The sequence below is a fragment of the Sorex fumeus genome, unplaced genomic scaffold (assembly GCF_029834395.1).
Source record: "Sorex fumeus unplaced genomic scaffold, SorFum_2.1 ptg000006l, whole genome shotgun sequence".
Taxonomy (NCBI): Eukaryota; Metazoa; Chordata; class Mammalia; order Eulipotyphla; family Soricidae; genus Sorex; species Sorex fumeus.
In genome coordinates this window covers 12838241-12866136 of record NW_026606063.1, presented here as the reverse complement: position 1 = coordinate 12866136, position 27896 = coordinate 12838241, and the positions used below count along the sequence as shown (strand labels likewise).

Sequence of the window (27896 nt, the reverse complement as noted above, 5' to 3'; positions counted from 1 at the left end):
TATACATAAAGGGAAAAAATTTTCCCAACATTTGTTTTTTTTTTTGGGGGGGGGTGGGCTTTGCTCAGGGGTTACTCCTGGCTCTGCAATCAGGAATCACTCCCGGAAGCACTCAGCAGGACCATACGGGATGCTGGGGATTGAACCTGGGTCCGCTGTGAGCAAGTCAAGTGCCCTACTCACTGTACCAGTGCTCAGGACACCATTTTCCTAACATTTTTAAGATCATGAAATATCCTTCCAAGTAATTTACTGAAGTAATAGGGATTACTGAAAGCTCATCCTTTCCCCACAAATGTTAAGTGCCAACTTCATCTTATTGTTACTATTAATACATTGGACTGTTTCTAGACGGTTCTATTTCAGATCAATAATTCATTACTTTAGGGACTACAACTTTCAAAACTTTTGATATTTGGTAAGGCTGGTCTCCTCATTTCTTATTCAAATCTTGCCTACTCTTGCAGATTTTCTCTTTTAAGTGATTTTTTGAATTCTTGCCACATTTCATTGGAGGAAATATGAATATAACCAAATGTATGATGTTTTTATAGCATTGAACTAGTTCTTTCAGTAACAAAATATGTACCCACCTATCCCAGAATCTTCTTATCTGCTAGTAAACTTTTGTAGCTGTAAATGTTATCTTTATTCATAGTGATGAGAAAGCTACTGTGAATGAGGCCTTATTTCATATTTTCTAATAAAATATTTTTGATATACAATAAAGTTAATGTTTTTTTGTGTTTTGTCCCATACCTGGATGTGCTTAATCCTGGCTCTGTGCTCAAGGATCATTCCTGGCTGATTAGGGGGGCAATGGGGATATCGGGGATTGCTGCATGCAAGGCAAACACCCTACCCGCTGTATTATCTCCGAGGCCCGAAATGACTGATTCTGCATACCAATTTTATAGAGATACCTTGCTAGATTCTTTTTAGCTCTAATACTTTTCCCAAATTTCAACAATCATTAAATCACTTCACTGCTATCTGCAAGGCACAACACCATGTATAATGGCAGGTAAAAAAAATGATACAGCCTGCACTCGGCCCTCGAGGAGTGTAGTTCAGTTGGGAGGTGAGAAATATGAATTTGCATTCTTGTATTCTTCACTGGATCACTGTCATCCTGTTGTTCATCGGTTGCCTCAAGCAGGCTCCAGTAATGTCTCCTTTGTCCTAGTCCTGAGATTTTAAAAAGTGCCACATTCGAGTCTCTTTCAGGGTCAGGAGAATGAGACCCATCATTGTTTCTGGTTTTTGGCATATTGAATAGGCCACGAGGAATTTGCCAGACTCTGCCGTGTGGGCAGGATACTTCTGGTAGCCTGCCAGGTTCTTCAGAGTAAGAACTAGATAACAAGATGTCCGGGAGCTGGGTTTTATAGTCTCTGGGTCATGGCTGTTGATGGGATTACACGGCGCCGGGGGCAGTTGGTGGGTATACCGCCTACATACTGGAAGATAGGGGATCTGGGTGGAGGAGGCCCAGTCCCAATCCGAGCAGGCTTGGAGATTTACGCCCCGGGTCCCGCACACCTGGTTTCCTCTGCCGGTTCCTTCATGCGTGAGGCTCATCCAAACATGTGGAGAGTGGTCTTAAGCATGGCTGTGGCTGGAACCGGAGGTCTTCAGCTGCTGGGGCTCCGCTTGGGGTGGGGAGGGAAAATCAACCCACCCTCCTCCAAGGGGCCCCAGTGAGGACAGCCAGGCGCGGAGGCAGGAAACTCTGCCCTTGTATTCTTACTTAGTAACAAATGTTTTAACAGAAAATTTGCCTATGTCACATAGGCAAGTGTGGTGTTAGGAACTATTTGGGTGGTTTTATTTTGCTTGTTTGTTTTTGGTTTTGAGATCACATCTGGTGATGCTCAGGTGCTACTCCTGGTTCTGCACTCAGGAATCACTCCTAGCAGTGCTCAGGGAGACCACATGGGATGCCAGGGATCGAACCTGGAGTGATCACGTACAAGACAAACACCTCCCCACTGTACTATCGCTCTGGCCCCTGTGTTAGGAACTAACAAATTAGTACAGTGGTTTTTCAGAGTTAGACAGAAAAAGAACTATCATGGCGCCAGCCCATGCAAGCACTTGATCTCCCTAAGCCTCAGTTTCCTAACACTGTGTATTGGGATTAACAACAACTTCCGAGGCCATGGGAAAGATGAAGTCAGCTGAGCAGAGCACAAGACAGCAGAGAGTCACTGGCAAGGGCACCTGCCAGAGAGAGCCCTCCTGGGCAAGCTGGGCATACTGCAGATAACTAACAAAAGCTTCCCACTTTGCACTCTATCATACCAAATATAAACTGCGAATTGGACCACATCCCAGTGAGAAAGAGTTCTCCAACTTACCAATTAAGACATACTCCATACTATACTCACAAAGGAGGAGGAAGTGGGTGATGGGGAAGAAAGTGGGGGGTGGGGGAGCGGTGGGGGGAAGAGGAGAAGGAGAAAAAAAGGAAGAGGAGGAGGAGGAGGAACAGCTTTAGGCACTCACAGCTCAGGAGGCATCCCCCACCATTGGAATGCCTATGGCAGGGTGAGGGGGGAGGTGACAAACTGAGAGAAGGTCCTATGCAGGAAGACAGACTGTAGCAGTGGAGGGTGGAGGGCTCTGAGACCTGTCAGAGTGGTGAGCAAGACTGGGCTTCTTCCAAATCAAAGCCCCCTTACCAATACAAAATTTCCAGTTCTTTCCACTCCTTCACTAATGGGTGTGCTCAAGATAAGGGCCCAAATACTCTGAGCCTAGGTATTTCCTATCCTTAGCTTAAACCACGCAGGAAACCCGCAGCCTGTTTTGTTCATGCTCTTAGGGGCTATGGGGCTGCTCGCAGATGAGCCAGGCTGTCTGTTGGCAGCTTCACCAACACCACGCCTGAGTCTTGCATCTTTGTCTTCTTTCTCAACAGCTCAGAACTAAGGGCAATTTATTGGACCTTCTGAATATTTTTATTTCAAAATAAATGTCAGGGGAGGGAAACTGACATTCAGTCTTTTGAGTATTTAAAGTAAAAAATTTAGAAAATTTTAGGTACTTCTAAAAACTTCACAACATTTTTCTTTAAATAAATTTTTCCTCTGCTCTGTTGTTATTGGCATGTTATAGCCAAACATCGAGACTGAATCAAGAAAAATGTTATGTCCCCACATATTGTGGGAATATAGTTATTTCAGAGATATTAGATAGTCAAACTGGTAGAATTCTTTCTATGAACCAGAGTCTGGTGCCACAGAAGGCCTCAGAAGGGACCCTATGCTGAGGCTGCTCACTGCTGCATTCCTGTCTCTGAATGGTCACTGGTGTGGCCCCGTGGCCAAAATAACCCCCTGAACCGTTCTTTACAACTCATGTAGGACTCTGCCAAATGCAGGTCCAATGTTCTATCAAAGACAAATCTACATTTTAAAAAAAATAGTCTAAGATTCTATACTTGATCTATAAAGTAAAAATCTTAAGGTAGGAATATCACAATTAATTACTTTTCATCACTAAAATTATTCCAACATCTGTCACTGTCATTATCCTCCTGTTGTTCATCAATTTGCTCAAGTGGGCTCAGTATCGTCTCCATTGTGAGACTTCTTGTTACTGTGTTTGGCATATCGAATACGTCATGAGTAGCTTGCCAGGCTTTGCTGTGCGGGCGAGATACTCTTAGTAGCTTGCCAGGCTCTTGAGAGGGGCGAAGGAATGAACCCGGGTGGGCTGGGTTGGCCGTGTGCAAGGCAAACGCACTACCCAATGTGATCGCTCCAGCCCACTTCTGACACCAACATCTATAATAATATCTATTGGATAATACTGGTATATTTTAACCGGGCCAAAAAATTTTATAACAGAATGTTATTTTCTTTGGGTGGGGGTCACATCTGGACTACTCAGGACTACTCCTAGGTCTGTGCTCAAGGTTACGCCTGGAGGTCCAGATGCCATGCGGTTGGTCACTCTGTGAGGCGCAAGCCTCTCAACCCCTGGCCTCCCCCCTGAGCCCTGAATAGTGCTGTTTCTAAAAATGACAGAACCTGAGCCCAGTGATGTGACTCAAGGGGTAAAATACACGCCTTGCATGTGTGAGACCTGCGTGTGGTCCCTATAACTGCTGGCACTACTGCTGGGGTACACCGGTCCCACTGGGTGTGATCCCCAACCCGGAAACAACAAAACTGCAATCTGATATAGCTAGTCAATCAGAAAAGAACAAAAGAGGCAAAACAAACCTTAGAAACTTACCAGGTGTGCTACTAAGCTGCATATTTTTAATTCTTTCATTTAATAACTGCTTCTCAGGAACCAAATAGACAAGCTTATTTTGATACTCCTAATAAAAAAAAAAAAAGCAGTGCCTGATTAAAACTCTATAGTACATTTCTGAAAGTTAGGAATAGTATAAACAGCATAGAGCTTATTAATAAGACAGTATATAACTATGCACAATTTCAAACAGGAATATTTAGGGGCCAGGGAGATAGCTTAAAGGGCTGAAGCACATGACTGACATGCTTAAGGCACTAAATCTAAGCCCCAGTAATTCGTGGCCCCCAAGCACCCCTGGATATAGCTCTGTTGGCCCCCCCGTACTGCTGGGCCAGAGCAGTGTCACACAGCCAGGCCGAAAGCACCAACCTGGGCTGGCATGGGAACTGAGCACTGCCAAGAATGGTTCCCAGGCCTCCTGATCACTGTTTGGGTGCTATCCCCTCAAAATATGTACAAATACTTAAACATTGATCCAAAGGGGAAATTTAAGAGAAAAACCTTGCTAAGCAAAGTGTGTTCAGAAGCCTTAGCATTTCGTGCTGAGGCTGATGGCAGCCACAGACTTGGAGGTGCCACCAGCATCCATGCTCAATGGCTTGGGGAAGGTCCTGTCACTCCAGAATGAGACCAAAATCTCAGGCATAACCAAGAGTAGGTTTAAAGCAGAGAGGAAGTGTTATGTGGCCTGTGTCTCTTTTGGTAACTAAGTGAAAATATGGATTAATTGCTAGTCCACGAAAAAGGAAATTTGACACAAAGACATAGAGAGAGACAGAAACCTTTTGGATTGTCTTTCTGCAAATTATAGTAACTGCGCAAAATCAGAATTGCCAGATCCCTGAGGGTGATAATCAACATTCTCAGAAGCTCCCCAAAGCAACAGCAATAGCCTTAGCTTAATGTGTAAGGCTGTGTATGTATATATGCATACACATATATAGTCATTGGAGACTTAAAACTCAAAGTAAAAAAATTTCATAGTTATGCATAAAGCATAACAATTCAGCAGATCTTAAGCATCTGGTTAGCAGAACTTTAGGGATTTCATTCTAAGAAAGGACTTCTAGAATCACTAATATTTAAATAATGATATTCATTTAAATTATTTTAAATTAATTTTTAATATTTAAAGATACCTCACTAGCAAACAGCATACCTGAAGATCATGTTGGAGTTGCTTGATTTCCATAATTTCAAGGTCGCACTGTTTATCCAAAACTTCCAGTTCCGTCTTTTGAGTTTGCTTTCTGAGCCGGACATCTTGAAGTCGGCCTGAGATCTGCTGGTGCTTGCCATTCTATTGGAAGAGAATATAAAATCACTTGACATAAAATGTTAATAGAAAAGCTCCTATCAGTGGCTGGAGCAATAGCAAGAGCAGTGAGAGCACTTGCCTTGCATGTAGACGACCCAGGTTCAATCTGCAGCAGCACATATGGTCCCTGAGCCCCCGCCAGAGTGATTTCTAACAGAATCAAAAGCGCACCCTTAGCACTGCTGGGTGTGATCAAAAAATAAAAAATAGAAAGGTTCCTATCAAGAGAAAACTGTTTTTGTTTAAATGGGACCTATCATGGGGGCCAGAGCCACAGGATAGCAGGGAGGGCATATGCCTTGCACGTGGCTAACCCAGGTTTGGTACACAGCATCACATATGAGATACCTGCAGCACCACCATGAGTGATCCCTGAGCCAAGACCTGAGCACAGAGCCAGGAGTCAGCCTTGAGTATAGCTAGATGTGGTCCAAAACCAAAAATAAACCAAAAAAGGTTACCTATCATTTATACAGAGTCTGAGATAAAAGTCTAAAATCAGGAGCAATTTTCATTAGAACTAAATCTGTTAAGAGAATCACGGCGGGACATGTGCTATTTTCAGAGTACAAAAGTCCATATATTAAGATGGAGGAAACATTAACATAAAACTGAATAATCCTGCTTGGAACTCAGCCTGAAACATTAATTTCTAATATTAAAACAAGACAATCTCAGAATGATGAGGAAAATGTTTGCATGTAACATTTACCATTATCTTCTCTGAGCTTCTATTTCTAGCCCCTTCCTGCTTTGCCATCTAATCTCCTCTAAATAAAGAATGTCCAGTGGGGCCTGTGTCACAGTTCTCTCTGCACCAGTAATCCCTTCCCTTTCTGGGATACAGGGAAGACACAGCAAACAAAAAGTAGGCTGCAAGGATTCTCCACAGAGGTCAAGAAGGATGACCTGAAAGACCATTGGGCAAATTTGTGGGTCCCCTCATTCCTCATCCCGCACATTTATATGTTGATGGCGTAGGCCCAGGAGCTGAGAAAGTGACAGGATTTGGTGACAGGGCTTTTCAAGGGAGCATAAAGTTGAAATGAGGTCCCAGGGGGTGGTCTTTCACATCTGATTGGGCCATCTGGGGACATGCACAGAGACTAAAGATTAAAGGCCTTGTGAGGAAGACACAGCAAACTTGGAGAGACTTCAGGGAAAGTGCTGACACCTTCATCTTGGAATTTCACCCTCTTAAACTGTGAGAAAATTAACTTCCTTGTTTGAAGTCACCCGGTCTGTTGCCGCAGACAACGCAAACTGATACAGTGGGTTGAGAAGTGAGACCACTCCTTAAAAAAATCATTAGGAGTCTAAGTTTTCATTGAAAAGTCTCTTTCGCACTGAGAAATACATGCTGTGTCTGTTATGTACTGGTTTAAGTTATTTGCTCAAATCTGCTATTATACAGTTTAAGAAAACATCCATTTTTTTTTTCTTTTTGGGTCATACCCAGCGATGCACAGGGTTTATTCCAGGCTCTGTACTCAGGAATTACCCCTGGCGGTGCTTGGGGGACCATATGGGATGCTGGGGATCAAACCCAGGTCGGTCACATGCAAGGCAAGTGCCCTACCCGCTGTGCTATTGCTCCAGCCCCAGAAAACATCCATATATTGTTGGACCAAGGAAGGGTTAAAAGAGTAACCCTTTAGGGTCTGACTCTATTATAAGAGTCTGACCCTAAGAGCAATGATCTCTGCTGGCTTTGTAAATCTCTAAGAGACCCCGTGGTGAATGCCTCTGGGAGCCTGGGATCAACCACCTGTGCTGAAAAGGAACAGTATACTGGGAGCAAGCCCCTGGCCCACTTAAAGAGAGAGTTTGCCCCTGAGAGGTCTGGCTGTTACTGAAGTCAAGCCTCAGTGATGTATGTTTATAAACGACATCTTGTTTTAAACTTAAATAAAACTGTAGTGAACCTTGCATGATTTTAACTGGCACTTTGGAATATAGTTTGGAGCAGAAATGCAGCCGAGTCTTTGAATCATTTGTCGAATGGGGAAGAGTGCCATGACCCATCAACCCATCGCAGTCCCTGGGCCCCTGGCTGTGAGATACTTCTCTCCTCCTCTCCTTCTGTGTCTCAGCATTTCACTGCATTATGACGGATGTGGGCATAACATGTCATTCTTAGAACATCTGTTCGTATCTTAAGCATGTGTAAAAACAGTCTCAGGCATGTTCCTTACTCTGCACACAAATCTGTGTCACTCCTTGGTAATTACCCCAATTTTTGTTCTGTTTTAATACCCAGCTGTGCTAAGGGTTTACTTCTGGCTCTGCTCTTAAAGGTCACTTTTGGTGGGCTCAGGGGACCAAATGGGGTGCCAGAGAGTGAACCCAGGTCAGCCACGTGAAAAACAAGTGCTCTCCTCACTTTTCTATTGCTCTGGACCTGTAAACAATATCTAAATTTAGCCTTCTTGCATGATTATGCAGTTTCAAAATCCTATTATATTATTAGGTCAGACTTATGGAATCCTGAGTTGTAAGACAGTATGCCTTACCCAGACAGTTCATAATAGTCATATTTTGTGTTTTAAGCAAAGTCTTTCTTTCTTTCCTTTTCCTTCTTTCTTTCTTTCTTTCTTTCTTTCTTTCTTTCTCTCTCTCTCTCTCTCTCTCTCTCTTTCTTTTAAAAAAATTTGACACTCTTGACATCTCATGTGTAAAAATGGGAAGGCATGGGACCAATATTACTAAAGAACCATAGTGCAGCAGAACTAACTCTAAGAAATCATACAATCATGTAAGTCAGAATTCCAAATTATTTTTCAGTAGGATCTTTTTGAAAGCAAATGTGGAAACTCCACTTAAGAGCCAGTGATAAAGGGCTAGCGGGGCACACTTGTCATGTGGGAGGCTCAGGTTTGATCCTAGCATCACGATCCCCTGAATGTCAGTACCAGAATATCCCTTAACAGCACACAGGGAGGGGATCCTCAGCACACCGCTGGGGATGGCCCCAAAACAGACCACCAAAAAATCATCACCCAAAAGGGCAAGGAAAAAACCCATAACAAGCCACAAGCAGAAACAACTCCAGACAAAGGTAAAGCAGGCAAATGTTGGGCTTCACTCTAATAATGTGACCTGCAGCCATAGCTCCCCTTCTCCCACCTTCTGGTTCTCCATCTGCAAACCATCTCCCAGAGACCTGTCCGAGATGGAAAAAATACTGAACTAGTGCCATCCTGTACTGTTGATATGGGCAAGTGAGACAGAAAGGAAATGTTCTGACAAAGAACAGCTGTTGTGTGGCTCGCACAGCTGAGCTGGGAGTCACCAGGAGTGTTCCCAGGCTTCCAGAGTACTGCCTGGGAGAAGTCTCGCCCCTCGATAAAGAGGGCAAGGCTTATCAGTAACTGAACTGAGACCACACGAATTCTCAGCATTGTGTGCTATCTTACTGTTATAAACTATCCTGTCCAGACTCTCATAAAAATGACCATCTGACCATAAAAACACAAAGTATTCAAACTGGGTTTTTTTTTTGGAGGGGGGAACGACACACCTGATGGTGCTCAGGGCTTACTCCTGGCTCTGCACTCTGTGCCTGGGGGATTGAAGCTGGGACGGCAGTGTGATCGGCAAATGTCTTACAAGCTTGACTATCCAGTATTCAGGTATTAAAGACAATGACATGTTCAACTTATAAGCAGCCTCATTCAGATAAATTGCACTTCAACATGAGCCATACCAGTGCTTCCAACTCAAGATGAAGACTGTTCTTTTTAGAGTTTAACCTGACAATTTCTTCCTGCTCTCTGTTCCTCTGATTGAGAAGTTCCTGTCGACGGATCCTCTCCCACTCTAACCGACGCTGTCGTTCCAGTTCCTGTTTTGCTGCCTGAAAATAATGAACCAAAGTTAGTGTTTATATTAACAATTCTGCATCATTCAAAAGTGTACTGGATGACAAAGATGAAGACGAGCTGCATTTGACATTCAGAGGGCTTGAGTGCCTGGGGTAATTAGGCAAACCTTGTTTTATCAATGTGCCTAAAGGTTAGATTCCACAAAAATATCTTCACCCATCAGACTTCATTGTTTCATAGGACCATCCTCTGGCTGCTATAAACTTAAAGATGGCTTAGTAAATTTAAATGTAAGAACAGTAACGTTACCTCCACTCACAAACACCCTCCTGATGGTCTCCAGACTCTCACTATCCTCATCTTTCCAATGCCTTAGTCCCTCCATCTATTCCTAAACTTACTTTTGCTTAAAGACATGCCTGAACTCCCTTCCTCCTTTCCTCACTAATCTTACTTAGCTCTTCATGCAGCTCTGCTTGCCATAAGTCTTGCTTTGATGAGATCAACTGCACCCAAGCCTCTGTACTAGTGACCAGCCCAACAAATCTCTCATAGATAAAAAACCATTTTCCCTCCACAAGAGACTTATTCATCTAAGAGCGACTGTGGTCAGAGAGACAATACACTGAGTAAGGTACTTGCCCTGCATGCATCTAACCCAAGGTTCAATCCCTGGCACCACATATGGTCAGTACTGCCAGGAGTGATCCCTGTGGTCCCCAGTGTGGTCCCCAAACAAAACCAATACAACAGGAAGATAAGAGTGAATAATGCAGAGAAAAATACACAGCAAAAAATAGCTCTTTGGGGGTTGGACAGATAGTGTAGCAGCTAAAGTGCTTGCCATGCATACAGCGGCCATGGGTTTGATCCCCTAAGCCCCAAAAGGAGTGATTCCTGAGCACAGAGCCAAGACTTAAGTCCTGAGTATCCCACTCAAAACAACAAAACAAATATTCCAAAAGAACCAAAAGAACTCAAGCTTGTCGGGGGCGGGGAGGCCAGGGCCCTATCAGCAGTACTCACCAGGGCACATCCTACAAAGCTTATGCTGCTTCACCACTTGGCCCACATCCTTAGCCCCTCAAATCCAACCCCTGAATGAATGCAGCAATTTTTCTTAGGAAAGGAAGCAAGCAATAACCTCTCTTCTTTCGAGCTCTTTTCTCCTTTCTTCTTCTCGTTGCCTCTCCAGCTCCCTCTGCTTCTCCAAGCGTTTCTCTAACTCAAGTTGTTTCTTCCACTCTTGTTCTTGCAGTTCTCTCTTCTTTCGCTCCCACTCCTCCTTTTCTTTCTGGGCTTTCCTCTCCGCCTCCCTCTGCTGCTGCTCCAGCAGGACCTGGCGGCGCTTCTCCAGCTCCATGTTGCCCCGCTCGTAGTTGGCTTTCCGCTTGTCCTCGAAGGTCACTACAAAGGCACACTGTGAGCACTCCTGTACTGCCGCCACCCATTTCCAACACCGTCATGCATGGACCACACGAGAGCTAGTACTTTTTAGAGACTTCTAAGGATAACTAAACTCCAGTATAAATAGGAACTATTACTTTCTTCTAGGACTATTTTGCTTAGAGAAAACAAATCCCTAAGTTGAACCCAACAAATACTATTCCTATCAATAAAAATAATTTTCAACTTTTTTCTTCCTAGTGGGCAGGAGTCCTTCAAATGGTGCTTAGGTTGCCCATGGGTCACTCCCAGAAACTCTCACTGGCCAGGCTGGGCATCTGAGGAAGAGAATCACAACTGCCCAGCCCAGCAGGTCTCCAGAATTTTCAACTTCTTTTCCTCAATATTTTCTTCAAGGACAAAACTCTATAGCTATATATTCATTTTGTTTGATATCTGGCACTAGTTTTTTAATATCTTAAAACATTTACATACACACTCAAAAAACAACATTTATACTTTTCAATTGATTTACTATATTTTTACAATACTGTATGAGTCCAGAAAATTTAACTCCATAGGTTGATAAAGGTTTATACCACACTACACCAACAATCACAGTTTTAATTCCATCCACTGGAACATTTTTTTAAAAAAAAAGCTAAAGATGTCATCTTAATTTGTCCTAAGAACCTTTCCGGAAGTGAGAGAAGAGTATCTCTAACACACAGAGTCTCTCTTGCCTAATACACACATTAAACACACATTAGCTCCTATACCTACGGGATCTTCTCAGTTTTGACTCTCTAAATTTTTATTCCAGTCCATCCCTCAGTTTTCTTATTAGCATAAAAATATTAATAGAGTTTCTAAATATTCACTTACATTTTAAAGTTAAACTTAAGTGAACTTGCCATAAATATACAACTTAGACACTCAATGTTACCTGGTAATTTTTTCTGAGGTGGTTCTTCATTTATTTTCTGGTATGAGGGCAGAGTTCCATTGATGGAATCAATTTGCTTTCCTCCTCTAAGAAAAGCAAATGACAGACAAACTAAGCATCATGCAGTCTAGGAACTTTTAGACTAGACTACACAGACTACCAATGAGCAGAGCAATTCAGTACTTAAAACACAGTCGTGAAGCTATTTCAAACACAGGCCAGAGAGACATTTCAATAAGCTAGCATATGTTTGCAGCAGGAGATCCAGGTTTAATCCTGGCCAACTTATGGTCACTGGAGGACTGCCAGGAGTGACCCCAAATCAACAAAAACAAGTTATTTCAAACTTAGTATGGTCTCCAGTTACAATGTATAAAGTAGATGCACACAGTCACAATGACTGTAAGTTAGGGAGGCAAGTTTATTCATCTCTTAAGTCATTAATTTCTTTCTCTAAAATATGGTTAAAAACAAATCTATTTCTAATAAATACTCTTCCTCCGGGGCTAGAGTAATAGCACAGCGGTAGGGCATTTGTCTTGCGTGCAGCCGGCCGGCCAAGCCGGGTTTGATTCCTCCGCCCCTCTTGGAGAGCCTGGCAAGCTACTGAGAGTATCTCGCCCGCGGCAACGCCTGGCAAGCTCCCTGTGACATATTCAATATGCATAGTATGCACAGTAACAACAAATCTCACGATGGAGACGTTACTGGGCCCGCTCGAGCAAATCGATGAACAACGGGAGGACCAGGGACCATGACCGCGACTCTTCCTCTGAAAGTAACTCATTAAAAACCCAAATTAAGTGGCAGCATAGACACTTAACTTCCTAGGGAAACTGGCTTCAGGACACTCCAAAGAAACAATGGTGTCTGGAGATCAAAACCCCACCCCTTTGCCTCCAAGGCACTCACCTGAAAGAAGGGGGGACCAACTCAGGAGGTAAGGTCAGTGGCAATGGCTGTCCAGCTTTGGCCATATCAGTGAGGTGCATCGCAAGAATAAACTCCTCCGCTTTGAGCTGTCCATCACCATCAATGTCAGCCAGAGTCCTAAAGAAAATGCAAACGTTCCCAACTTAGACAGAAAATCCATTTGGAGTAAAATGTCTTCAGAAGACGGGCCAGAGACATAGTGCAGGGCTTAAGGCACTGTGCCTTGCCTGTGGCCAGCCTCAGAACACCAATTCCCAGAAGATGCCCACTCGAATTAAATTACTTTTTCAGAAAAATGCAATTATTTATTTATTTATTTTTCCCTTTTGGGTCACACCCAGTGATGATCAGGGGTTACTTCTGGCTCTGCACTCAGGAATTACTCCTGTGGTGCTTGGGGAACCATATGGAATGCTGGGGATCGAACCCGGGTTGACCGCATTCAAGGCAAATGGCCTACTTGCTGTACATCGCTCTGGCCCCAGTAATTTTTTTTTTTAAATCTTATAAGAGTAATGATGTATATTCAGTAAAGCAGCTGAATTAACATTTTTTCTTTTTTTTCTTTTTTTTTTTCTTTTTTGGGTCACACCCAGCGATGCTCAGGGGTTACTCCTGGTTCTGCACTCAGGAATTACTCCTGGCAGTGCTTGGGGGATCATATGGGATGCTGGAAATAGAACCCAGGTTGGCCATGTGCAAGGCAAGCGCCCTACCTGCTGTGCTATCACTCCAGCCCCTGAATTAACATATTTTAGTAAAACATGAATGCATGCAGAAAAGTGAACTAATGTTTACCCCTAATTTTCATATGGCACCAAAAAAGGAAAGAAACTTGGAAACAGGTAAACACTAAAGGTAATTTTTTTAAAAAAGATGGCTTGTGTTGTTTCACGGTTAATTTACTTTTCAAATTACATTTAGTTTCGTACTTTAAAGTGAGACATTCTCTAATTTCCCATAGAATGCATTAAGTAAAAGCAGACTAGTTTTAATATAATTAAAATGTTAAATTCTTAAAAATATTTTGCACACACACATAAAAAATGTACAATTTTATTTGCTTTCAAAATTAAATGAACTTTCGAATCACTGCTTTAATGGAACAGCTTTGGGCCACAAACTTTTACAATCAGAATAATCTTTCTGAGGCTGGAGAGAGAGAGATCAGAGGGCCAAGCACAAGCTCTGCATGCAGGAGCTCTAAATCTTGTCTCTGGTGCCTTGTGGTTTTCCCAGCACTGCTGGGAGCAGCCCCTAAGCTCAGACAAGAGCAGAGAGCTAAAAGCATGCCTGGATGTGGCAAGAAAAGAAAAGAAAAGAAAAGAAAAGAGCAACACCAAAAATTAACTGTCTTCTTTCTTTGTTTTGATTTTTTGAGGGGTTGGGACCACAACTATAGGTGCTCAAGGCTTACTCCTGGCTCTGTATTCAGGGGTCACTCTTACTGGGGCTCAGGGGATCATATGTGGATCAAACTGGGGTCAAATGCACGCAAGGCAAGTGCCTTAGCCCCTGAACTATGTCTCTGGCCCCCCAGATAATTATCTTTATCATAATGGATCGGAGCTACCAAAAAAAATCACAATTATTAGGCATACTCACCAAATAGTAGCTAGCTGAGTTTGAGAAAGATTTGACTGAAGGAGAGCATTTCTAGCTTGAAAACCTGAGGGAGCAGGAAACAGTTGAGAAAGAAATAAAAATTCTGCCATCTCTTTAAAGTCATGATAACCTAAATAGTAACTTCAAAATAATACTGCTGGGCCAGAGAGAGAGCAGAAGGGCTCAGGTGCTTGCCTTCATGCAGCCCACTCCATTTCCAACCCAGCCCTATACAACCCCGAGCATTGCCAGGGGCACTGGAGGCCCAGTAACCTGGGGGTGCATGGTGGGCAGCGCAGGGGTCGAGAAGCAATGCAATGCATCCTTGGGCTAAACAGAGAACAGTTGGCAGAGAATCACCAGGCGAGGTCCCCAGGCATCCTAAACACAGCTTGGGAGACCAAGGGTGGGGGCAACCCCCTAAACAACAACAAAAAATACTGGTTCTGGGCTGGGAACATTTCACACCAAAAAGTTTTTATCACATGCCAGGTACTGGGCATTCATCAACATTAATTACTACGAAGTACCTGTCCTAGGAGTGAGAAGGGATAATCTCACAATGGGTGGGAGCCAGTGCTTCCATGTTCCTTCACAGTAACCAACAAAGGCAAAGTGCCTCCCGCATAACGGGACACAGAGAGCCAAGAGAGTACAGAGGAAAGATCAGGGTAACGTGTGCTGAGCCTGGGGGTCCCCAAACATGCAGTGCCTGTGACACTAGCTCCTCCATTCTCCTCACTGCAAGTCTGACCCTCTAGAAGTCAACCAGATTCCCCTTGCCACCTTGAGTCAGGGATGCTCTCAGAGCACTCTGCACCCCGGTGAAGGCCCGTGAGCTTGTGACTGCTCTGTGGGTCCTTCTAAGATATGGCTCTGCATACCAGAGCCTCCCAGACTGCTCAGTTATGCAACCCAGGAAATATTTGAGACAATGAATTAATCTGAGTAAGTAATAACTGAGAGTTTAAGGGGAAGATATGGGGGAGAGCAAAAGGAAGGAAACTAGTTCATCAACTGTTCTGTTCATCAAGCAAAGTATCAGGTGAAGTCCTGTCTCATCTGAGAGGTTCAAAAGCAGGACACCAAAGCAACCTCTCCTGTCAAAGATAACTTTCCCTTAACTATAGATGGCTTCACCCTTGCAGATCCTGAGAAAAATCAAACCACGTCCTTCAGTGCAGCAAACAGACACACAAGAGGCAAGAGAATGTTTGGGACTCTGTTATGGCCCCCAAACTTGACTTTGATTCCCCATAAGTTTGAGTCCAGGCTGGAAATAACTCTGACATTCTTAACCGAGTATGGTGAAGAAAATGGAAATCCTTTGGAAATCAACTGTCGGAAAACAACACAATACACAGTCCATTTGTATTTAGCTGTGTTCTATTTTAGGAATACACCAAAATGAACTTTTCCATTTTTCTGTCAACAGACATTTATCCTTTCTAATTTTTTTTAATAAATCTGCTGTAAGATTTCTGCACATATCTTTTTAATACACTTTGTCAATAAGAAAAATAAAATGTTTTATGCAAAAGGCAAGGACTCCTCCCACACACACAGTTTGTTTTTCCAAACAAGCTATATATTTGGATATATCCAAGTATGTAAATACTAAAATAACTAGATTAGCTCCCAAGATCAATGCATGTGGCCCAAAAATAGAAAACAAGACAAATGTATTTAAAATTACAAAAAATAAAGTTTAAAAAAATTAATAGAAAATAAGGCTCCATTTATTTAAGACCGTTTCCGTGTCACACCTGGTGGTGTTCAAGGGTTACTCCGGCTCTGGGCAGAACTAGGGTTCCTGCAACCCACTGAGCTCTCTCCAGCCCCTCTATTAGTTAAGACTTATTTCACTCAGTACTAAAATGAACTGTTCTGCAGAATGAAGACAAAGTGGGAAAGTTAGAAGGTGAAATTCTACCTGCCCTAAGCATCTAATAACAGATTTACATTTTTCTCACCACATATTAGGAATATCTGGATTATTTCCAGCATGGACTCAAATGTTCTATGGGGAATTCAAATCAAGTTCTGTGACCATATCCAAAGTCCCAAGCACTCTCTTGCCACTCTTGCCACTCATGGGTCTCTATTTACTGCACTTAAAGATGAGGTTTGATCTTCTCAAGATCTTTTCCCCCCAAAGTTGGAGGTACCCATCTGTGTGCTCAGCTTGTTAGAATTCAGAAGGAAGCAATCAACTTGGACCCATCTTTGGATGTTTACATAGTATACTGCCATTTGTATTTACAAACACCTTCAAAAGTCTTGGAATGAAAAAATTTCAATGAGCTATAAGATATAATTCAAATCCAAATATAAGTTCTTCAGTAGTACCCCATAAAATAAATTTGAACTCTCTCAGATTCTCCAGCACCCCATGAAACTTACCTGAGAGGTACCCACTCATGCTCTTGTCAAGGCTATTGAACTTCTGCCGGTATTTTAATCTTGATGGCTGAGGAACTGCCCACTCTGAGGGCCCAGTCTTGGGCGAGTTCCCTGAGAGTGAAGCAGTGGAGGAAGTTGAGCTATAACAAAATTCATTAAAAATTTTTGTTAAAAAAATGTGTAAAATACATTTAAAGTTTAAAAGGTAAAGATTAAGATGTATGCTTTGTATAAGAATTATAATGGCATTTGTATTTACTGAAGAGAATTTAAGCAAATATCCATATTCTGAGTAAGAACCATAGACAATAGAGGACCAGCATCTATCAAGAACCCACTTTATGCCAGGTACTCTGTTATGCAGGATTCTCCACGAATACGTCTAAACTTCATGACAAAATCTGCCCCACTTTTAGAGGGGCAAACTCTGTCTCAGTGATATTAAGGAAAAAACAAGGTTGTAGCAGCCAGAGGGTTTAGATTAGGATAGAAACACTGTTTCTCTGAACGAAAATTCTCTTTCTATACTGCTTTACAGGTAATTAATGTGATTCATAGGGGGTAATAAATGAATACTCATGCTTCTGTATTTCTGAAATTCAAAAAACATTCAATCAGCAGACATTATTCAAGAAAGTTTTAATATGCAATAATTAAACCAGACATTTAGAGAAATACAAATTTTGATGTATTTATTTTTGTTTTGTTTTTGGGTCATACCTGGCTATACTCAAGGCTTACCCATGGCTCTGCACTCAGGAATCATTTATGGCGGGGCCCAGGGACCATATGGGGTATTGGGGATTGAACCCAGGTCTGTCACATGCAAGGCAAGCAATTATCCTCATGAAATCAATTTTTTAATTCAATTTTTTAGTGTTTTAGGCCACACTTGGCAGTATCCAGGAGTTACTCCTGGCTTTGTGTTTAGGGCTTACTTCTGGTAGTTTTCAGGAAACCATCTGGGGTGCCAGGGATCAAATCTGTGTGGCTGTGTACAAGGCAAGCGCTCTACCCACTGTACTATCTCTCCGACCCACAAAACACATTTTTTTAAAGAAAAATACGTACCTTTGGTCAAAATACTGACTGACCAAAAACAGAATTGAGTATTTTCAGTTTTTGTAAGTGTTTAAATTAAATGACATTGGATTAGCACATCTTATAAATATTAAATTTCTCTAGTTATGTATACATTTGATCATAGAGTAAAATCTGAATAAGCTCAGAGTTGTTTTCGCCCCACCCCACCCCAACCCCGCCTTTTTGTTTCTTTTGGTTCTGGATCACACCTGGAGATGTTCAGGGGTAATTTATGGCTCTGCACTAGGAATTACTCCTGGTGGTGTTCAGGGGACCATGTGGGAGGGACGAACAGGGCTTGGCCTGTGCCAGGCAAACACCCTACCGCTGTCTTATTGCTTCAGCCCCAGTTTTTTCAAAAAGTCATTTGTTAAATAGTCGTGAACATAAAAAGAATTGCTGTTTTAAGCATTCATACCTACTAGATCCTAAATCAATCAGTGACTGGGCTTTCTGTATACTAGCACCACCGAATCCTCCCATCAGACTGTAAGATGACGTATGAGGCAATGCTAAAAAATAAAAATAAATTAAAAACTGAATGGTTCAAACTAAACAAAGTCACAAATTTTTATTCAGACATTTTGCAACCACAGATGTTCAGAGCTTCTTCTTACGAAATATTGAGTCATGAGACACCAAATACTTACTTGAAGAAGAGTAAGGAATGGACAGAGGCTGGACGAGACTGGCGGTTCCGTTCGGTAATGAAGAGGTGCTAACAGAAGGCACTAGGGGAGCAGGCATCATCAGGGGAGGAAGCGTGGTCCCTGAAGTCACAGCAGACATGGGTGCTGCTAGAGGCGCAACTGGAGGCAATGGCTGGGGAATGGACAGATTGGGCATGCTTCCCATTCCTAAAGACAAGCGGAACACATTTCCAATGCAAGTAAATCAAGACCAGGACACAGGCCAAAAACAAGTTTACAAGATGGCGCGTGAGCACTCTGCTTCCACAATACACGGGACAGATTCTCCAGTTTCACAATGCTCATCAAAGCTCTTTTAACCCAACAGTGAGAGGTAAGCTACTGTTTTTATCTTATTTTATTTTATTGGTGTGAGGTCCACACCTGGCAATGCTCAGGAATTACTCCTGGCTCTGTGCTCAGGAATTCCTGCTGGCTTGGGAGACCAAATGTGATGCTGGGGATTGAATCCGGGTGAGCCACATGTCAGGCAAGCTCCCTCTCTGCTATACTATCTCTCCAGAACCCAAACTGTTTTCAATGTATCAATACTCTGACCTGTGTAAATAAAGTGACACACAGGAGTTAAAAGAGTTAAAAATTCTCTTTTAATATCATGAAAAAACTAAGAATATTTTCCAGTGAAGTATTAGTATCCTCAAGCAGAGTATGAGCAAACATACTCTGTTTTGTGTACAGATAGTAAATACAGTGCGGGTTTTGTGTACAGACAGTAAATACAGTGCGGCTGACTTACTGGGTAACAACACACACACACACACACACACACACACACACACACACACACACGCACGCCACAAAGCTCTCCACCCCCCAAAAGTGTGTTCTAATTACTACAGACCATTTACACCTCTGTATCATATGCATGAAGAAAGTCTGCCAAATATTTTCCTCTCCCCAAGTAACACACATGGATTCAAGTAAAACTCTTTAAAAGGAACAAAGTTCATTTGCCCTCTCCTCTCTGGAAAGAAAGATGGCGGCCGCACGGGAGCCTTGTGGACAGCAGGTTTGAGCCGGGGGTGGGGGCGGCAGGGACCTCATGGGAAGGGGGGCGTTCCGGTCCGTCCTTCACACCCTACCGAGGTCACCAGTTGCCCCCCACGAGCGGCTCTCTGGCACAGCCACGACTCCAGAGCACAGAAACCAATCTCTTAATTATCTGACTCTCAGTAGAAATACTTCCAGGGTTAATAAGTAAAATAGCAGAAATCCAAAACCGCTATCGCGGCAGCGCAACATCATTTAATTCTTAAAACCCAGCTGTAGAAAGCAAATCATTTCACAACGCTTTTTCAGCATCTGATTTGGGGGGGGGGGGGGTCGTAAACTCTAAATAATAGTGGTGCATCTTTTATTGAAACAATGAATCTAGTCAAAGTAGATAGAGTGTTAACTAGAACTCATCTGCCTCACAGGAATTGGGAGGGGTGGGAGGTGGGGTTCTATTGGGGTTCGCGGTTAAAAATAAGTATTGGTAAAGGGAAATGTGTTTGATATTTACATGACTGAGACCTAAACCTGAAAGCTCTGTAACTTTTCCCACAGTGATTCAATAAATAAATAAATTATTTTAAAAAAATGAAAAAATAAATAAAAGGAACAAAGTTTTGATTTTACTCATTTACTAACTAAAGAATACTAAGTAGAGGGCTGGAGCAATAGCACAGCGGGTAGGGCGTTTGCTTTGCACGCAGCGGACCCGGGTTCAATTCCCAGCATCCCATATGGTACCCTGAGCACTGCCAGGAGTAATTCCTGAGTGCAGAGCAAAGATTAACCCCTGTGCATTGCGGGGTGCAACCAAAGAGAAAAAAAAAAAGAATACCAAGTAGATTAACAAATACAATCACACAATGATTGATACTTTTACCAAGAGCTCCCCACTCTAGGGCAAAGGCGCTTGTTTCAGATGCAGAGTAGTACTGAACTACAAAAGTACTTCTCAGATATGAATAATAAGAACCAACATTATTGGAAAAATGGTCAACTCTGATGAATATAGAAATTAATTAGTACAGAATATGCAATTTTTAGCTCTAAACTTAGCTGGCTAATTTTTTTAAAAAGTCTACATATATATAAACTTTAAGAAACAGATGACATACATAATATATACTGCATTATATACCATATATTGTCTATATATATATATAATCTTAAATTATCCTTCCCTGCGAAGAAAACCATTTGAAGTGAGTTTAAAATTGTTCTCATCTTTTCTATTACTCTAAACAAAGTGCAGAGGAAATTAAGAATAGCATTCAGAAACAGCTGCAATGCTGGGGACCACCAAATTGAGGGTCTGACTGGGTACTGAAAGACACACTGGTTGGACCAACCCACAGGCGTATCTGGAACTGTTCCTGCAGTATGGGAACCTGAAGGGTGGTGGCTGAGATGGTGAGTTTAACACATCTTACTGAAAAAATGACAACAAACCTGGAGTCTGGGTACTACCATTTTGCAGTGAACTCTTTTCTGATCTCTATTATATCCAGACCCTCAAGTTTAACTATCAAGTGCAGCTAGTTAATACATACATACCAAAACGGGCAGAGAGCAATGGAGAGAACATAGGAGGCTGTTTCATTATAGGAGGGAGAACCATAGGAAGCTGCTGGCCCTGAAGCTTCAGCTTGATGAGCTTCATCGCTATGGAGAACTCTTGCTGATCCATCTTTCCATCTTTGTTCAGGTCTGATAAAGCCCTACAGGAATCATGAGGTGAACAAATCAAGATGCAGGATCAACATCACTTTTGAAGATGAGAAAATAAATACAATAACATGGTGTTCACATGTAGATTCTCAAATATATACTTAGATATCTGTGTGTTTCTATATAATTTTATATGGTGTGTGTGTGACTTTAGGGGGAGGGGTGTTGGGCTACACCTGGCAGTACTCAAAGGCTTACTCCTGGCTGAGCTCAGGGATCACTCCTGGAGGGTTTGAGACCACATAGGTTGCGGGGATCAAACCTGGGTCAGTCACATACAAGGCAAGCACTCTACCAGGTGCATACTATCACCAGGCAAGTGCCCTACCAGATATACTATTGCAAGGCAAAGGCCCTACCAGTTGTACTATGGAAAGGCAAGTGTTGGGTAACATGGCTTTGTCCCTCTACAAGAAGCTTAGGTTTTATCTGGTTACACCCATTAATCTGGTTACACCCATCACAGTGCTCCTGAAGCGCTTCCACTTCCATTGTGTTTATCTGTAAACAGTCTTCCCTATGCTCTCCTTCCCACCCAGTTAATCAGCTTTCCCCTTAATCAGACTTTGTTAATTTGTAAGATCAGTTTCCCAGAAATCTATGATTGTATATGTATGAGTGAAATATTGCCTTTCTCCTCTCCTTATGCCTTATGAACAGTTTACTTTAAAGTAAAGGTAAAGGTAAAGGCCCTCCCGTTGATCGTCGATTTGCTCGAGCGGGCCCAGTAACGTCTCCATTGGAGACTTTGTTGTTACTGTGTTTGGCATATCGAATACTCTCGGTAGCTTGCCGGGCTCTCCGAGAGGGGTGGAGGAATCGAACTCGGGTCGGCCATGTCGGCCGCTTGTAAGGCGAACGCCCTACTCGTTGTGCTATCGCTCCAGCCCCGACTTTAAAGTAATATCCTTTTTGTATAGATACAGAAAGACCGTTAACATTATGCTTTGTAACTTAGGATTTGATTGGCCTTGAATATTATTCACTCCCGGGCATCTGCTTTCTCGACTTAAACCTCAGTTGCCCTTAGTTCCTAACACCCCAAAAGCAGGGTCCCGACGAGGGACTGAATGGACCCAGGGCAAGCGGTGAGCTACCCTGGCAGCGAAATGGGCCAGGCCAAAGTGCCACGATTCTTAACTATAAGTTAAGAGTTTGATCATAGACAAATGCTGTCATGATCCAAAGGTAACGACAAGACTAGGATCCTGCTAGGGGTGGGAAAGACTATCTGGCCTGAGCACCGTAGTCTGAGATCGAGATGGCCCTAGGAGAGCAATTCTATAAGTTTAAGATATTTCTTACTGTATCCATACAAAATGATTTATATTATAGTCTTACATGCTCGTCGGACAAGGAGAGGAGAGGCACGCCCATGGGTCCTCCTGCTGAGGAAGGATCTGTCCTAGGAGCGGTCTTCCCTGAGGCTAAGATTTCTACCCCTATTGATTGTGACCGCCCCTATGTGTAATTGTTCCCCCAATTCCTCATGGAGAGAGGATTTAACTAGACTGTAGGAGTGGGCTAGGGGCAGAAGGAAGAAGAAGGTTCAGAGAGGATCAGAAGGAAGAGGAGGATGAAGGGGGATAGAGAAGGAGAATGAAGTAACTGGGGGAGGAAGAATGGGGAGCAGAGAGACAGAAGGAGAGAAGGAGGAGAGACAGATGAAGAGAGAATCAGAATAAACTACGACTAATACCTACCAGCCTGGCCCTCGTTCCTTCCTCCGCCTGACCATCGCCATCGACCTCTCTGGGGTGGGAGAAGGGTGAGACCACCGAACGTGGGCGGCGGGAAAGATAGAGCCACCGCCACTGTGTGTGCCGCGCCTCCCTTTTTGTGTGAGCTTACACAGGCAAGTACCCTACCAGCTGAACTATCGCAAAGCAAGCACCCTACCAGCTGTACTATTGCTCCTCCTCAACAATTCTATAGGTTTAACAAAATGTTAAAATCAGAAAAATGTTGACCAAAGATAGAATCTAATAAAATAGCATCTAATAAAAAAGGTCTATTTGCAATGAATTCTACCAGTGTGGATGGAAAGAGATTATTCAAGAGAATAATCATTCTAAGTTAAATTTATTAATCTGCTCAAATATTTACTGAAGATCTGCTATACCAGGTATGGGAATATTCCAAGTGGAAAGAAAGATGGCAGAAGGATTAATAATTACTATGTGTTAAAAAACACAAAATCAAAGGGAGGCGTATATGCCGAGCAACATCGGGGCCCCAAGTTCAAGTTCAACACTACATGGTCCCTTGAGCACTATGAGGTATGGTCCCCAGCAGTGCTTGGCCCAAGTAGCACTGCATTTTGGAGCCCAGCTGGTTTGAGTGTTGCTAGAATGATCCCTGGCCTGAGTACTGCTTGGGAAGCTTCTCTAAAACCAAAACCAAAAATAATTTTTTATTATTATTATTTTGGGCTGGAGCGATAGCACAGCGGTAGGGCGTTTGCCTTACAAGCGGCTAACATGGCCGACACGAGTTCGATTCCTCTGTCCCGCTCGGAGAGCCCGGCAAGCTACTGAGAGTATCTTGCCCGCACAGCAGAGCCTGGCAAGCTACCCGTGACGTATTCAATATGCCAAACACAGTCATGATGGAGACGTTACTGGGCCCACTAGAGCAAATCGATGAACAACGGGAGGACCGTGATTGATTATAATTTTGGCTTTTTGGGTCACATTTGGCAATGCCCACGGATTACTCCTGTCACTGCACTCAGGAATTACTCCTGGTGGTGCTCAGGGGACCATATAGAATGCTGGGGATTGAATCCAGGTTGGCCGCGTGCGAGGCAAACACCCTACCTGTTGTACTCTCTCTCCAGCCCCCCTGTTTTTAATTTTTAATCTACAGATTATAAAGAAAAATTCTTTAAGGTAGAAACAAGTGTTCTGTTTAAAGCTTATGAGTTAAGTAAAACTAAAAAATGGCAGAAAAGAGCTTTTGAGACTGACAGATTAAGGTAAGGTAAAGGCCCTCCCGTTGATCGTCGATTTGCTCGAGCGGGCCCAGTAACGTCTCCATTGGAGACTTTGTTGTTACTGTGTCTGGCATATCGAATACTCTCGGTAGCTTGCCGGGCTCTCCGAGAGGGGCGGAGGAATCGAACTCGGGTCGGCCATGTTGGCCGCTTGTAAGGCGAACGCCCTACCCGCTGTGCTATCGCTCCAGCCCCTTGCAGAAAAGAGCTTTTGAGACTGACAGATTATAAAGGAATATATTTCAGTGGGCTGGGGAGGACATTCAAAGGGCTAGTGTGCACCCTCTATGTGCAGGGCATCCAGATTTGCTCCATGACGCCCAACTGTCCTCCAAACACCACTAGAAGTGACCCCCTCAGAACCATAGGATGTGACTCCTCCCCAAAGGAAAAAAAGATGATTAAGTGGAAAGTAATACATATATCTTATTTCCTCAAAATTCTAAACTATATATACATTCGTAGTATAGAACAAAATCTCAATTATTAAAATTTTATTTAAAAATTGAACACTCAATTACAAGTAAAAACAGCCATATTAACAGTAAAAAGCAAAATCAGAAATGTCAGTTTAATTATGAAAGAAAAAACTTTACCATATTTCAGCTAAAATGGAAGCTGGCAGGCCTGACTGGAAGAAAAATGTCCGAGCCTGATCACCTGAAGGTAAAATAAAACAAAAATCAAGCCAGCATATCAGTAAATTATTTCAATAATAGTAAGCAGTAGTAATAGCAATGTTACTAATTCATTATTTACTAGAATCATCGAAGAATAAATTAAATACAACTACACATCATCTGTAAGACTTAGATATTGTAAAACAAACAGAAAAACACTGTCAACTAATTTTTTACCTATTAACCTGCAAGATTTAGTCATGCTATTTTTTTCCACAATAACCAGGGTCTTACTTGAAAATATTTCTATCTACCAAATTGCACAGTTTAAAACAATATTCCCTAGAAGAGTTTTAAATAAAATATGGCATGTAAGAGAGAGGACGATTGGTGGGTGTCTCTGAACCCTGTATGTCCAGCTGTGAATGCCAGAAACGTAAGATTCTTGCTGCTCTCTACCAAGCTCTTTTCTCAGGGCTGGGTTTGCAGTGGGCAATCTGAGGGAAAACAGACTACCTCCCTGGGATGAAGCAGTCACTCTCTGACAGTTTCCTGAAATACACTGCATCCCCTCAAGTTCGGCACACCTCTGCTGTCACAGCCACTGCATCCTTCTGGGGCTCACCTATCACCCTAAGGGACTTAGGAGACAGAGACGTCAACAACCAGGAGGTTCAGGCTGCTCTCTGCCACAGGAACACTACTCTTCACACTGACTTAGGAAGATGAGCCCTTCTTCTGCCCTCCATGAAGCAGGAACAGACCAAATTATGAGCTGAGTGATCAAGGAGAGTAGCTATTCTTGTAAAAGTACAAATAACATCAACTGGTCACAAATAACTAGAATGGTTAGAGAATCTGGATGGATCCCATGGTCAGGCCAAGTGGTTCTCAGAGCACAGATCACAGGCGAGCTGTGACCATCACCATGACCACAGGCGAGCTATGCATCTTGGGGTGACGACAGCAGTGGCTACCAAAAGGGACGCTAAGAAAAGGTTATCAGTGCAGGATTTGAACTACAGTATATGGTAAATATTAGTCATGATAGCTATTATTTATACTAGTGTTAATAAGTTGGGAGCACTGGCACATGAAAAGATGTATTTAAAAAATTTGAAAAAAAATATCTGAAATACAATGTCTAAATTAATTTTCTTTGGCTGTGGGGTTCTCTTTCAAAATGAGGGCCGGCATCAATAACAATTGGCGTGGCCTCTCAAAATCTTTCAAAAGACTGACATTACAAAAAACAGGATCAGAAAATTATTTTCAAAGAAGTGGCTCTGTAGATACACATTCTACTAAACTACAGCAATACTTATTATCATGTTAGTAATTGGCACTGAATATTAAAGAGGATATTAATAAAATTTTTCGGAAGAGAGTTTCAAATACTTAAAGAAATAAATCAAAATCTTTCTTGGGGTGGGGGGAGGTGGAGGTTCCCAAACAGTGCTCAGGGGAGTCAGGGAGCATTTCCAATGGCAGGCTGGCTGCGGTCTAGCACTCAGGTCTGAGGATGCAGTGCTATTTAGGATTTGTGGTGCCCACAGGGTGACACCTGGTGGTGCTCAGATGTTTCCAGGTCTCCAGGGCTTTACCGAGCAATGGTTGGGAGCAGCATGTGGTACTAGAGATTGAACTGAAGCCGGGTCAGGGCGTGTGCAAAGGCACATACTCTAACCCCAAGACTCTTTCCCAGCAGCTGAGCTTTTGAAAAATAATTTTTAATGGAGGTAACATGGTTTACCTGAGCTACAAACTCAAATCTGCTCCATCTCTCCTACTTGCTCAGCTCTGTTGTCAAGAGTCAGTTTAAAACAGAAACTCTTTTTATTGGGAGGCTGGGGCAGGATAGAGGTTGAGCCATACTCGGCAGTGTTCAGGGGTCACTCCTGGCTCTGCACTGAGGAATTACTCCTGGTGGGCTTGGGAAATCATATGGGATGCTGGAAACTGAACCTGGGCTGGGCACGTGCAAGGCAAACGCCCTACCCACTGTGCTAGCTCTCCAGCCCCCTTAACTGGAAGCTCTTGACTAGGTAGAATCAGGAAAAGAACTTCCGTATACCAACTCCAAATCCAAACTAAGATGAAATAAAGCATTTAAAATGTTTTTAGAATTCTGTTTGATATTAATTTTATGGCAATACAAATTTGATGGCAGTCAAAATTTAACTTCTGTCATGAGAAAAGGAATCTAATTCAAATTCACAAGCAACATAGAACACAAACCTGTTATGTAACCTCCCAAGGGTTTGAGGCTCTCAAACTGCTTATCATGCTTGGTGCGTTCTTCTGACGTAATAGCCCACATGTTTGGCCCTCCTAAAATACAAGTGAAAGACAATGAAATTATGGCGTGTATACACAATGTGCAAAACACAATTCCAAAATTAAGTATGAATCACAAGTGCCATTTAATGACAGGTGACATGAATAGTAAGCTCTTACACAATCAGACACGGTATGGCAAACCATGAGGTTTTTCATCCATTCACTCAATTAATATTAATTGAGCAATTATTACTGCCACTTCTCGGAAGTAGAACGATGAAGGGCCAGGGAGATGGCTCAAAGGGTTGGAGCACGTCTTATACACAGGAGGCTTGGGTTAAATCCCGACTGCCGGATCATCTCCTGAGCACTGCAGGGAGTGACACCTGAGTACCAGTGACACTTATGACCCAAGCCAAGCAAAAAGCTGCGGGTTCAATTCTCAGTACTACATGATTCCCCAACACTTCTGGGTACAGCCCCCAAGCACCAAGCAGAAAGTAGTCCCTGTGCACCTCTGGGTAGAGTCCAAAAACAAACAAAAAGGAGAGTTCTGGCCTCAAGGAACTCTAGCACGGTGATTTGACCAGCACCAGCCTATAGACCAGAGCTAGTCCAAAGCAATTTCCTACCAGAAAAAGGCTATTGCCACTCAGCATATGGTCTCCGGGTCAAGAAACAGCAATGGAACTTTTTCAAGGACCAGAGGATCTTTCCATCTGCGGATGGTTCTGGGTACTAGCAGCTGAAAACCACTCTCAATTAAGCAGGGCAGCAAGATTCCCCCCTGGAGTCCCAAATAT

General features: G+C 42.8%; 1 protein-coding gene across 6 annotated transcripts in view; it reads right to left on the bottom strand.

The window, feature by feature from the left end:
* ITSN2 (intersectin 2) overlaps window positions 1–27896 on the bottom strand; it is a 137072-nt gene that overhangs the window by 63591 nt on the left and 45585 nt on the right. For all 6 annotated transcript variants that reach the window (XR_008793607.1, XM_056122408.1, XM_056122434.1 and 3 more), the window contains exons 3-15: window positions 27052–27144; window positions 24790–24853; window positions 21025–21188; window positions 18418–18624; window positions 18186–18279; window positions 16685–16824; window positions 14282–14345; window positions 12656–12793; window positions 11744–11829; window positions 10556–10818; window positions 9294–9443; window positions 5429–5569; window positions 4246–4333 (exon numbers count right to left, since the gene is read on the bottom strand). Coding sequence is in view for 5 of the 6 variants with exons in the window: in XM_056122408.1 (XP_055978383.1) it covers window positions 4246–4333; window positions 5429–5569; window positions 9294–9443; window positions 10556–10818; window positions 11744–11829; window positions 12656–12793; window positions 14282–14345; window positions 16685–16824; window positions 18186–18279; window positions 18418–18624; window positions 21025–21188; window positions 24790–24853; window positions 27052–27144 (1692 nt within the window). In the remaining variant the exon portion in view is untranslated. The remainder of the gene's footprint in view (window positions 1–4245; window positions 4334–5428; window positions 5570–9293; window positions 9444–10555; window positions 10819–11743; window positions 11830–12655; window positions 12794–14281; window positions 14346–16684; window positions 16825–18185; window positions 18280–18417; window positions 18625–21024; window positions 21189–24789; window positions 24854–27051; window positions 27145–27896) is intronic.